The sequence below is a fragment of the Periplaneta americana genome, chromosome 8, assembly GCF_040183065.1.
Source record: "Periplaneta americana isolate PAMFEO1 chromosome 8, P.americana_PAMFEO1_priV1, whole genome shotgun sequence".
NCBI classification, from domain to species: domain Eukaryota; kingdom Metazoa; phylum Arthropoda; class Insecta; order Blattodea; family Blattidae; genus Periplaneta; species Periplaneta americana.
The window spans coordinates 83,497,673-83,511,749 of NC_091124.1; the positions used below are offsets into that span (position 1 = coordinate 83,497,673).

Consider the following 14,077-nt stretch of genomic DNA (forward strand, 5'->3'; position numbering starts at 1 on the left):
AATTTCCGCACTCCATCTCGTTCAAAGAAAAGAGAGCATAAATAATTTATTTCTTGAACCGGTAGTAATAACTGGTCCGTTGACATGTTCGCTCATAAGCCATTAACATATTGTTTTTACGTTGTGCTCATTACAAACAATACAGCAGAACTAAAGCAGAACACACCGCCATGACACAACAGTGCACGATGTCATTCGTCTGCCAATTCCCGCCCTATACAAGAACCAATCAGGTTCACTGATGACGGGTGATGGAGTGCCACCACCTCTGCAAACTGATGGCACCGGTGCGACACCGGTGGAGTATCAGTGACGCCATCGGTGAAATTCGGAACACCGTGATGTCAGATTGCTCAGCGCTGAGATTCAGAATACGCTCATTTAAAGTAAAGTCGTGGAAAATGAATTGTATTCCATTTTCCCTTTTCTTAGCTTGCGGATTATACGTTCAAATAATGAAATGTATCTTTTATCCATGGAGATCCAGAACAGTGCAATGTCTATACAAGTAGGCTATGGAGTAACGGTTAGCATGTCTGACTGTGAAACGAGCTGTCCCGGGTTCAAGTCCTGGTTGCTACCCGTTACTTGGTTTAGTACCGAATTTGGTCCTCAAGATATGCGGTCATTAGTTACTGATGATAGTGCTATGTAACGTGGGTTCATGGTAGCTCGTGGGAACCGAGGTTGAAGGTCCGCGGTGATGGCTACGCGGAAAGGTAAAAGGATTCTGTAGGCTGTAGGGGAGTTCGGAGGCGGTCCGCAGAGTAATCTGTAGTGCTGGAGGCCTTAGGACATGCACACCATTCCATTCCGGGCAGTAAAATGGGCCCACTCAAGCGGCCTACGTGCGAGGGCAGTCCTCAACTATGCCTCTCCCTAAGTTTATAGTAGACTATTATTTTCATAATAATGTAATAATTTCAAATATATTTTACAGAAATTATGAATTTTAATTATTTGATTATCAAATAAATATTTTAATTTAACTAACCGCCATTATAATAGTCTACTTTAAACATTATCTCATTAATAACTAAGAATAAAAAAGGTCAAGTTCCTTAGATAATTTGTTTCTGAGATGTATGCGCTCACACTGTCATATGCAAATTTAAAAATATTTTTGATATACAGGGTGTTTCCGAGGTGGTGTTACAAACTTTCAGGAATGATTGCGAAGGGTACATGTATCAATTTGAGATAAGGAACCCTGGTCCCGAAATGACCGAGTCGAAAGTTACAAGCAAAAATAGTTATGTGGAAATGAAATAATTTTATTCCTCTGTACACCTTATTTATGTGTATTTGTCTGTAGACCTTACACATACTGTATTCATCTGACGTTGTTTACGTTGTCTACTTACAGTATTCCATTCAATGCTCTGTCTGAGGGATGGGGACAGGAAACTACATTAAAGCAATGCATATCCGTAATGTGTAACGGACATGGTCGGTCCTGATATGCACGTCTGTAGACAGCAGTGTATGTGTACAAGTTGCAGTGTCCAGTCGATCAGTCCTAGTGAAATGGAGGAGTACACGAGAGCGGAATAAGCAGACCTGATTTTCGAATACGAATGAGCCAATGGGAACAGTAGACAAGCTCACAGATTGTATCGGGGCAAGTACCCAAGTAGGAGACATCCGGCCCATATCATTTTTCCACGACTGTTCCAAAAGTTAAGGGAAGGAGGGCACGTGGTACCAAATTACAATTCCATTTCCACACAACTATTTTTTCTTAAAACTTTCGACTCAGTCATTTCCGGACCATGGTTCCTTATCTCAAATTGATACATGTGCCCTTCGCCATCATCCCTGAAAGTTTGTAACACCACCTTGGAAATACCGTGTAGTATGTAGGCTAATGTGAGTAAAAAAACTAGCATCTAAAAGTTATGTCTTATACCTCAAAATATTGATCCATATTAACACGGTAAAAATTACGTAAAATTCTAGCTGTGATTTTTGTGCATACGCAATTCAAATATTAGCAGATTTTTAATTGTTTCATACGATCACACACAAGTCTTCTTAAGTAAAGATGACATGCAGTGTAGGCCGCTTTAATCACTACTTAAAAAATTAGATTAAAAAGAAATTTCAGGTGACATAGAGCCTAAGTCGTTTAATTTGTTACTTGAAATCAAACAAAACTACATTTCTGTTCGACATAAACCTAAGCTGTTTTACCTAATACTTGAACTAACAATAAGTAAAACGCCAATTCTGGTTATATATGACCCCAGTTCTTTCATTTATTAATGTAACTGACGTAAAAGAATATTTCTGGTGGCATACAGTCTAACTATAAGGCGTTTCATTTGTTACTTGAATGTAATAGAGAGACATTTATGAAGACATAACCGTTTCATTTATTTTTCTTTAATTCAAGTAAAGGGACATTTGTGAGACACGGTCCAAGCGGTTTCATTTACTTCTTAAAATCAAATATACATATCTGATAGTGATAACATATGCACTATGCCATTTCAATTGGTACCCGAACTTACCTAAGAACATTTTGCAATAAATCATGAGCCAAGCGTAGTCGGTATAGCGCTGGCCTTCTGTGCTCGAGGTTACGGGTTCGATGGCATTTAAGTGTGTATAAATGCGACAGGCTCATGTCAGTAGATTTACTGGAATGTAAAAGAATTCCTGCGGAACAAAATTCCGGCACACCGGCGACGGTGACATAACCTCTGCAGTTGCGAGCGTCGTTAAATAAGCCATAATTTAATATTTTATCACGAGCCAATTTTAAATTAACCACCATTTTATAATGCAGAGAGGTTTTTTTCCTTACCTGCGGGGAATACACTCTATACTGAAGTAGTAACTTACCAGGCGGGCAGTTCGGAGGACGGGCGATAAGCATAATCTCATAGAATAATTTTCACCACATGAAAGCATTATGAGGCAGTCTGGCGTGCAAACAGCTGTTTTGCAAGTTGTTATTCGTATACTGCATGCTCTTTCTTGAGCCTCATTTTTCACTAGGTACAATACAGTCAGTTGAATTGAGATGGATCATAGATAGGACCTACAGTAACGTCCAAAAGTCTTGTCACCCGCCCCCCCCCCCCTTGTTTGTATGTTGATGTGCATCCATTTTGAACATGTCATAGCAGATGTGTGACAGTGGTTGATACTTTACGTTCCAGCTTGTTTAGTGATCCAGAACATCAGTATGGGACCATCATTGTCACGGCACAGAATGATGCGACGCCATGTCCTGTGTGAAATTTTCCGCAGCAAAAGCGGTGTGATTTCTCTTTGGGGAAAAATTATTAAGCAGCATGTCTCGAAACATCGATACTAGACAATAGGGATATCCTGAACTAGCACCAACAGATAGCGCAAGTGTACTTTGAGGCATCGCTTTGCGTGTGCATTTGTTTTCCGGTATAAACATTGAGGATTTACGTAGTGTATTAGTGTATTAAATACTCTTAAAACAACTCAAAATGCCAAATTTTTGTTGTATTTCTATTTGTGAAAACCAGGAAAGCCTTTTATCTTCATTCAGGTCCCAAAATATTCTGAATACATGTTTTAAACCTTTAAACAATTTAACTAATTAAATTGCGCCTCGAAAGTGCTAGCTATTAAACAAAAATAACTACTTCAAGTAAGGAATTGCTAGCTAGTTTAATTTTGGAAGAGGGAAAAGAAAAATTAACACAATCATGTGCAACCTCGACAGCAAGCTATGTTAGCTTAGATTATATTCAGTACTTCTAGGAGTCTACGAAGTTTACGCCAGTATTTTACGCCTGCAGTAAATTCTCGATTAACTGGTATGTTTATTATCCAGGACGATCCATAGTGAAATTCATTTCATGAATAATGTTTTTAATGTGCTGTAGACTAATTATTAAAACCGTGTTTTTACTTCAAATTCTCAAAACTATCCTACATAGTATTCAAAACTGCATATCCTTAACCTACAAAACACACGAATAATCGTGATACTACTGCGATCATATTATATCAACTTGTCAAACTATGTATTTGATCTTTCTGCAACTAGAGAAAAAATACAAGGAATTCAATCTCGATAGTCCCTTCCCTATAAAAAACACATTGGTGGCTGCATATCTTGTTTTTAGCGTATGGTACTTACAATACTAATGATTAAAGAGGTAATATTCACCTTCAACAAAGTTCGCATTTTTATTTATTTATTTTATTCGTACACCTCGTTCTCAAAGTTCTCGTTTAGGTTCATGAACATTCAATTTATTCTTATCTATATTCTGCATACTGCAGATTTCCCCATCCATCTCTTAAGGGGAATCGCTCAGTATTATAAAAGTTTACGGTAAATTAAATTAACTTAAATTATGAAGTAAGAAAATACTGAATTATATTAAATTATGCTAGGTTATACAAAATAATTATAAATATAATTTTGACACGCACAAAAAACTAACAAGCGGGAGAACGTAATAACTGTAGCATATGACATAATATAGCCCTACAACAAGTTGTGCCGCATGGAACGCTCCTGCCATCTAACGGTAAAACTTCGCATAAGATATCCCTATTAGAGATTTGAAGCATTAGGGAGGCATTCAGGGAAATCACACTGCCTTTGCTGTGGAAAATTTCACACAGGACATGGCGCCGCATCATTTTGTTACGCGACAGTTCTGAATCACTAAACATCTGCTATGACATGTTCAAAATGGATGCACATTAACATACAAATAAGGGGGGGGTTTAAAAGACTTTCAGACCTTACTGTACACGTTATAACAGCGAGTTCTTATATAAAATAATTTTGTGCAGTCAGAGTCTGCAGCATCAGTGAGAAGAAGATTTCAGATTATACGGTTTAAAATCCGTTGAGTGTGAGGGATATAGTCATGAATTAAGAAGGATCGGCTTCCTAATTGATAATAAATCTCAGCTGCGCTGTTGAGTTCTCAATGAAGAAAGTTTTGACGACGCAAGTGCATGTTCTTATCAGTACCAATAACACGTGCAAAAGAGCTATTTGCCGGTAAGACTGTCTTATAACTTAATAATAATATTATGTTTTATTTAACGACGCTCGCAACTGCAGAGGTTATATCAGCGTCGCCGGATGTGCCGGAATTTTGTCCCGCAGGAGTTCTTTTACATGCCAGTAAATCTGCTGACATGAGCCTGTCGCATTTAAGCACACTTAAATGCCATCGACCTGGCCTGGGATCGAACCCGCAACCTCGGGCATAGAAGGCCAGCGCTATACCAACACGCCAACCAGGTGGACTCTTATAACTTAATGTTCCATGTGGTGAGAATTAGTGAAAAGAAATAATTTCTATTTCATATAAACATTTTAGTAACTCTAAGTAATAAATGTAATTCTACCTACCAAAATTTAATATTTGAAACAATAGCTATTAGCAAACAAACATCCCAATTTTGGAAATAGTCTCTTTAAGATATTATATAAATATTTTCGTTATATTTTATGCTTTTCTTTCTACTGCTTTAATTGTTTGTTATTAATTTCATTTACTTATTTGTAACTTTGAATTTCAAATAGAATTTAAGTGAGAGGGCCACGGATGGCCCAGCACTGCGGCCTGTTGAGATCTATTGCGCCAACCCTCGATATGGAATGAGTTGCGTGCCATAGATCCCCTACGCGCATCAACCCAACCACATGACTCCCTAACGACCGGTCCCTACAGCCGACAGAAATCCATATACCATTCCTGCTTCGGCAACTTCCCCCAAGGCCCCCCCTATCGATCCGAGGCGAAACTCCTCCCCCGAGTAGGTCCGCCTCGGGTGCCGTTGCAAAAGACATCCAACATCGTTTAGCTACATTCCACGGAGGCCGGTCGAGAGACCCAGTAGTTCCGGGAGGCCGCTTGTATAGTGATCTGAAAAACCAGAAACGGGATGGTGAGGAAAGGATGATGGGGGAGGGAAGAAAGTGTCGAAGATGAGTGGGGTTCCAATCGCCTGATAAAATTACCTGATATTCATCCATAGGAGTGAGGGAAAAACCCCGTAAAAACCTCACCCAGGCAACTCGTCCTGACCGGGAATCGAACCCGGGACCGCTGGGTTCGGAGTTAGACTCGCTAACCTCTATTATAACTTACTTTGGTAGACAACATTGTTTTTATATTTAGGTAATAGTTTATTTCCATTAGATATAATAAAGGTAATTTATATTACATAACAAGCTGTCCGCAGCAGTAATAATTGCTTCCGTGTGGCGGGAATCACAGAGTACTAGCCTGCTAGATGGGAAAGTAAATTCTCCGCGGGTAGGGAAAGAAATCTCTCTGTATTTTTTAAATATAATTTCACTATCTTTAATAGAAGTGACTATGTTTCATGTGTATCATTACCAGTTAAAATAACTTGTTGGTTCTGATTATGAACAAATTTTACCCAACGCTTGAGAGAAATCGCTGAACACAGACGAACGAATCGATTACCAAGTATCACTTTACCTGTTATTATGAATGCTGAGAAAGTGTATTTCCATGAAAATCTCGAAATAAACAGACAGAATAATATTTTTAACATAGTGAGAAAGTAAAATGACGTCCAACCTGTTTGTACTGCTTCAAAACCCCATTTAAAAAAGTTTGTTTTATATTTTATATGACGAGAAGGCCGAAAGTAAAAAATCACGTGTATCTACCTCGATGTTTATCTTTTGCCAATGCAACTTATTCAATGTATTCTAAATATATATAATTTGTGTAAATTGCATGTAAGACTAATTTCTACAAACAGCTTGCATGATATGTATCTTTAATTTTTTCAGGTCGTACAACATTCCCTGGATTGTCTGCTTACTGTATGTCCAAATATGCAGCAGTGGCACTGTCGAATGCCTTGAGACGAGAGGTACTCAAGTGGTCTATTTCTGTACACACCATTCAGCCATGGTTTTACAGGTAAGATCATATTTTTCATCTAAAATAAATTAAGTTATAACTTTTATACTCCAAGACTGGAATTTTTGAAAGGTGAATATACAGGGACATCATTTTATTTTTACTTCAATTTTTATTGTACCCGAGTTTTTTAATGTACTTCACTCCCACCCCTTCTACTAATGAAGTTCAACCGTCCTTCACACAGATCCAAGACCGCATATACAGTCATAGTAGCCTTACGGTCATAGTAAACAGTACGTTCCAAAAATATGTTCGCGTATTCCAGTGACGAAAGAGCTTTCAATATTGAGTCATTTTCGCACAGATACTGTCTTCCATTTTCCTACGTCGCATCCCGGTTTCCCCCACCTGCTTCTATTCACCTCTCTGTAAAGACTAGCGGCTGGGCTGTCTTAGTTATTTTCTGAGAACATTAATTTCTTAGGAATTGGACGTCTACGTAATATTATAACCATACAATTCTTTAAATTAATTTAAATAAAAGGGCTCGTTAAGTAATTAACTGTCACGTGATTTCCTCCCTTTCTGCGGCCTTGCGACATAATCACTTGGATGGACAGTAGATAGCATGCCTGAGTAATTTGATCTTTTCGGATCGGGCAGAAGTGAAGATTGAATTTACAGTACGTAAAGTACTCTTTTATAGAGTAGGTACAGAATTATTTCAACACGAGTTACTGATACGAAGTACGAACCTGGTAATTGGAATTACGTACAATAGTCTATAGTGCGATAATATGCACATTAGAACTGAACCCTGTATCGAAATGAACGGTCACCATTTTCAAAAATGTGTTTAAATATCCGTATTATAATTATTTTTCAATTTAACTTCATTCTCTATAGTGTACGCTAATGTGCTGTAGACAGTATAATATATATTGTATAATGAATACGTCCGCATGGACAGCTCAATTCAACACTCATTGTTAATACTGTACTGTATTTTGATTAAAGAAAAACTTAATGAAAATTATCAAAGTCAAAAGCGTGATATTTCCTAGTTTACGTAAATGGTGAACTACTTTTCTTCCCTCCTATACCTAGTAAAATGATTTGTTTGTATTTTACGCCAGTACCATCGAACTCCAGTCGTGGAAGGGGGTAGCAAACGGTGTTTCCGGTTCTCAATCGTTGATCCAAAGGTATAGCCAGGTTAATATTAGAAATGTTGGTAAAAATAAAATGATGTCCCTGTACATTCTCGAATGAAAGGCTTCATATTGCAATGACAACCTGGGGCCTGTTTCGCAATGTCAACGAATTACGTATAAACAACAAATAAAATCACAAGTAAAATACTTGTAAACTGTTTTATAATACGATCTTATTAATTTGTGAAATTTGAGAAGCTTTACAAAATCAGCTAAAGAAATTTACAAATGGGAGTTTTTATTATGCAATGTCGCCAACAACAATTTACGAAAAACCACTATGGAGCAAAGCTAAAGTTGTCATATTTTTACCACTTGAAGGGATTTATTTATATTTTATCCTAAAACAGATTACGTAAGCTCGATAAACCATATTTCAATAATATCAATCTTACTAATAAACGATGTATAGAAGTTATACAGGACTTAACACCGTTGGAACACAAAACGTTACTAATAAACAGTGCAAAAGCTATTCTGTATGTAAGAGGTGTAAAATTACATATACTAATCTTTATACAAGCTATCACCATAGTTATAAACCTTGCACAGAAGGACAAGATGGTTGACTCCGTAAACAGCTCATTGTTTATTTCGAAAGCTGAGCTAAATATCTCCTGCACAAAGGTTATATAGCTGAAATGGACGATTAAAACGATTATTTAATGGTTGTAGAGGGCACATTGAAGACATTGATGGTAAGTTATAAACACCGATAGCAATAGAAAAATAAAACAGTAAAAAACTCGTTTTGATCCATTTATTTATATTAAAAGACGAGGATTGTAAAGGAAAATATAGAATCACCAAGTTACGAATTACTTCTGATATTGTAAAAAAAAAAAATTTAAGCAGGTGGCTCCATTAGTTGTGAACTGCAAGTTTTAATAGTACTTCGCAGTCTTCGCACATGAAGTAACAATTTAATTCAAAGCACATAGACCGAGGCCTATGAACACGATGACCATATATACCGGTATATTCTGAGCCCGAATTCGGAACAATGAAACAATCATTTCGTATATTCAGTTTTGTTTGGTAAACCTCTGTTTTGAAGTATCCTTACAAACTATAATATAATGGTGTCAAATCCGGAGACCGTGGCGTCCAAGGAAAATGGCACTATGACTATGTACATCGCCAAAGAAATTGTTGGTTTAGGTATTCAGTTATACACGAACATTATGTGGCGGAGCTCCATCATGCTGTTACCACAATCGAAGCCGTGTCGTCATGAGATTGTCTTGCTTAAGACCTGGACACTCATTTTGTAGCAGTTGAAAGCACCTCGCTCTTGTCAAACGATTACTAGTTATCATACGATAGACCAAGTTATCATCGACAATACAGCACAACACATTTACTATAGTTGCACGTGAGTTTCTTTCTGCTAAAAATGACTATTTGAAGCCATCACGATTGATGGTTGAGAATATTAACCATGTTTATATATCTTTTTCATCTAGAATAAACTATACTATCATGTTCTAAAATCATTCACTTTCCTCTCTATTCACGCCGTGTACACACAATATGTATACACGCTGTTCCTTCAATGATATCTTAAAGGTTTAGAATGGAAAGCGAGGAATTTATTCGGGATGTCAGAAACAAATAATGTACGTTTCACATAAATTTCACTTCTTAATATAGAGTTTGTCGTAAATAAAAGAAGTATCAGTTTATACTTCTCTTATATATCGTCTCTTTTTTCACTCAGTTATTTCTAGTATTATTATTTACTAATTTTATTATCACCTTTATGTGAGCTTTTTTCTTAAGTATTTTGTCTGTATATATCTATGTAACGGAACTGTCCCCGAACACGAGCTTTGCTCTTTCGGGGTATTATAATGTAACGTTTTTATGTATATGTTATTATTAAATAAAATCTAAATCTAAAATCTAAATGTAATAAAAATTGAGAAACATGAAAAAAAAACTGCATATACAGTACAGTGTTTTATCTAAATTTGTGAGCTATTTTCTACTCTTGTCAGGTTTACGTTTTAAATTCCTATGGAAAGGACACATAACCTATATTTGGTCGAATTAATAATGGCTACAAATGCTTCATACCATTGTTGGTAGTCCTAACAAAGAAGAAACGTACATTATTCTTCCAGAATAGAGAAAACTCCTAATACTTCTACGAAATTCTGCAACTTCTGAAGTAAAACACAAATAAGGTTATAAAATGTTGATACAGAGAAAATATGTAAAAGAAAAGAACAAATGTCTGTCTTACATGTTGAAGATCTGTCTTTAAATATTGTCTTATCCAGTTCAATCTATCACGATCTACTGTTCTAGAAAATAATTGTTTCCATGTTGCAGTACCAACATAACAGACGGAAAAACTGTTGCCAGAGATATAAAAAGAAACTGGGACAAGGCTCCACAATCTGTCCGTGATGACTATGAAGAAGGGTATATTAACAAGTATATGGTAAGAACAACAAAATTGGTTTCGATATGGTGTTTTTCATTTCCTTGGGAATAAGAGAATTGGTGATATGTTTCACGTGAATAATAACACAAAAGATCTTGTTTTTGTTATGTATTGTTAGTTTAAAATATGTTTATGTAAGTAGTTTGCAGTAAGCGACACGATTAAACTGTGCAAATAATCTCATAACAATTTTACACTATGCATTGCATTAATTTTTGTACAGCATAATTATTATAGTGAAAATATTTTGAGTTCAATCATAAGATTTATCTATTTGCAAATGTTTATTTGCTACAATATGTATAAAATATTAACGTTTTCGCCTATATCGGCATCATCAGATATACGATGAAAGAGTAATGGAACGGAGAAAAATTCTCTCCGGCGCCGGGATTTGAACCCGGGTTTTCAGCTCTACGTGCTGACGCTTTATCCACTAAGCCACACCGGATTCTACCCCGGCGTCGAATCCCGGCCAACTAGTCACTCATTACGAGTGCACCTCAGCACATGTGTGGACTTCGGTCCTATGTTCATAGACATCTATGACGTAGTGCAGAGGCCGGCCACCAGAGGGAACCCAAGAGTTGGAACTTAATCAGAGACAATTCTTCCGACGCCGGGGTAGAATCCGGTGTGGCTTAGTGGATAAAGCGTCAGCACGTAGAGCTGAAAACCCGGGTTCAAATCCCGGCGCCGGAGAGAATTTTTCTCCGTTCCATTACTCTTTCATCGTATGATGACGCAGAATAGCTGCATGGAAATATCATATGTACTTCGGTACATTAAAATAATATATATCATCAGATATGTTAAAACACGTAATCTAGAACTTGAACAAATTAACGAATATACATTGTAATATACATAACAGTTTAATTTCATGAGTTTTATGTATTATGTAGTTAAGTAAAGGTTTTTGTAAAAATTATTTCAAATATGTAAATTTGGAAGGACAATTGTGATTGTATATACATATAACTCATGTTACAAATGACACGCATTAAATTATTGCCAAGTACAAATATCAGTGATATGAAAGGTTTAAATTGAATTTGTTAATTATATGTGAAATGGTAATAGCAATAGATTTAAAAGACAAAGTATTATAAAACAATGAGAGATGATTAATGATTGTAAATGATTTCAGACATATAACTTTGGAAGGACAATTGTGATTATATATACATATAACTCATGTTGCAAACATATGTGAATGGTTAAATGACACGCATTAAATTATTGCCAAGTACGAATGTCAGTAATATGAAAGGTTGAGTATTAGTACGCACCAAACCATCAAGTAAAACACCCACACGGAGGCTGAGGGGTATACACACCAAACCACCCATACGTAGTTCTTCTCAAACTACTACGCTAGTACACAGCAAACCACCTACGATCACTCTGTTTTCAGCATACATTAAACCAAGTAGAACACCCACACGTAAGCTGAGACGCACATATACTACATCACCTATTTTAAATCTACAAGCATATATTTCTGCTAACACAACGATGTCTTTGCTACTATTTGGTTGAAGTCACCTATATACGTAATCAATAAATCCAAGATTGAAGAACAGCCAAATGTATTGCAAAACAACCACGTATGATCAATTGTAACAACATGACAATATGATACATAAGATTTTATTATTTTATCATTACTATTAATCATTAATCATTTCTTATTGTTTTATAATATTTTGCCTTTTTAAAAATTTATTGCTATTACCATTTCACTTATAATTAACAAATTCAAATTAAACCTTTCATATTACTGACATTCCTACTTGGCAATAATTTAATGCGTGTCATTTAACCATTCACATATGTTTGCAACATGAGTTATATGTATATATAATCACAATTGTCCTTCCAAATTTACATATTTGAAATCATTTGTACAAAAACTTTTACTTAACTACATAATACATAAAACTCATGAAATTTACCTGTCATGTATATTACAATGCATATTCGTTAATTTGTTCAAGTTCTAGATTACGTGTTTTAACATATCTGATGATGCCGAAATAGGCGAAAACGTTAATATTTTATACATATTGTAGCAAATAAACATTTGCAAATAGATAAATCTTATGATTGAACTCAAAATATTTTCACTATATTATAGGCCTATTAGATTTATCTGAACACAAAATGAATTGAAAAATACAGCATAATTAGTTCATCTTTAATTGAAGATATAATATTGGATACTGACTTAAGTATCCTCTGATTGAGGTTCTGGCTGATAAGTTCATCTATTATCAGGCAGTACATCTCACTTGACCATATGTGTCAGAGGAAGAACAATTGTTTGTATACATCTGGCATGCGTCAGTTCAGAAAAACCAAGGCTTTAAAAATCCACATTTTATTACAAGATTTTGAAAGTGTTTGGCTATAAATGTTAAGCATGTGCAAAGAATTCCACATTCAAATGTATAACAGCAGTGTTTATAATTTGAAATACATCTGATTTTACCTTGACAACACACGCAAAAGCCTGGAGAGATTATGCCATTCGGCAGACATGAGGATAGATCGCGAAGCGAATTGTCGAACCCCTAGGTTGTCGGGAGTCAAGACCGTCAGAATCGGTTATAGTCTAGTCGAACTATCAGTTCATTGACCTCGAAAGAAGAAAGGGTTGGGTATGATCTCGAGATGAGAATCATAAGTTTTTAATTTGTTACATCCACGGAGTAGGTTAGCGTAAGTGTGGGAACTAATAGAGAATAGAGGAGATGGACCGCGTACAAAGCACTTGCGGTTCTGTTTGATGGTACCACGAATGGTATTACCGTATTACCGTATTATAAGAAAATGGGATAATAAAATTTTATTTTAACTCTATAGAGTTTGGCTTGTACGTTTCTAAAATACTAAGGCACGGTTTTATAAATACGGTTAATCTAAAGATTATGTTAAACCTAAGTTAAACCTAACCATGAGTTTAACTCAACTTGTCGTATTACAGAGTCTCGGTTAAGTTAAACCGTAGTGGAATACGATTGGTATTACTGCTAGGAAAGAAAAGAAGACGATCGCAACTGTTTAATTATATTATTGATTTAAAATAGCCGACGCTCGTGGAGAATCTTCATTAAGAAACATCTTTGTTCTTCGATATCAGAGACAGTATCATAAAAAACGTAAAGAGGACCAATACCGCGTACTTCAGTATGCTTGTCAGACTTAACCTCAAATATTTGCTTAACGTTATACTCCCAAACACAATGCAACCAAACTAAACCTTGCATGACCATCTGTAACGTAACTCCATACAGAATCAACTGAGTAATGAAGTAATAATATTACTGTACGTATTTTATGTGTTGTCTAGAATATTTATGAAACAGAATTCAGTCAAACAATAAAATTATTTTTACGAGTCTAGTAAAATTAGGTAATATTATTAGTGTGTTTATAAATCAGGCCCCATAGTAAATTTTACCAGGAGACTGTCTGCCACGCACAGTACCATGCGCAATAGGTTTATAGTAGATTTACGGACACCTACGAAATCTGCCATCGTT

At 35.9% G+C, this 14,077-nt stretch overlaps 2 protein-coding genes across 4 annotated transcripts in view; one reads left to right on the forward strand and one right to left on the reverse strand.

The window, feature by feature from the left end:
- LOC138704823 (ATPase family gene 2 protein homolog B-like) overlaps positions 1 to 14,077 on the reverse strand; it is a 463,635-nt gene that overhangs the window by 402,576 nt on the left and 46,982 nt on the right. The window lies entirely within an intron of this gene.
- LOC138704821 (short-chain dehydrogenase/reductase family 9C member 7-like) overlaps positions 1 to 14,077 on the forward strand; it is a 152,567-nt gene that overhangs the window by 133,701 nt on the left and 4,789 nt on the right. Inside the window, exons 5-6 of the mRNA XM_069833107.1 lie at positions 6,788 to 6,920; positions 10,415 to 10,526. Coding sequence (XP_069689208.1) covers positions 6,788 to 6,920; positions 10,415 to 10,526 — 245 coding nt within the window. The remainder of the gene's footprint in view (positions 1 to 6,787; positions 6,921 to 10,414; positions 10,527 to 14,077) is intronic.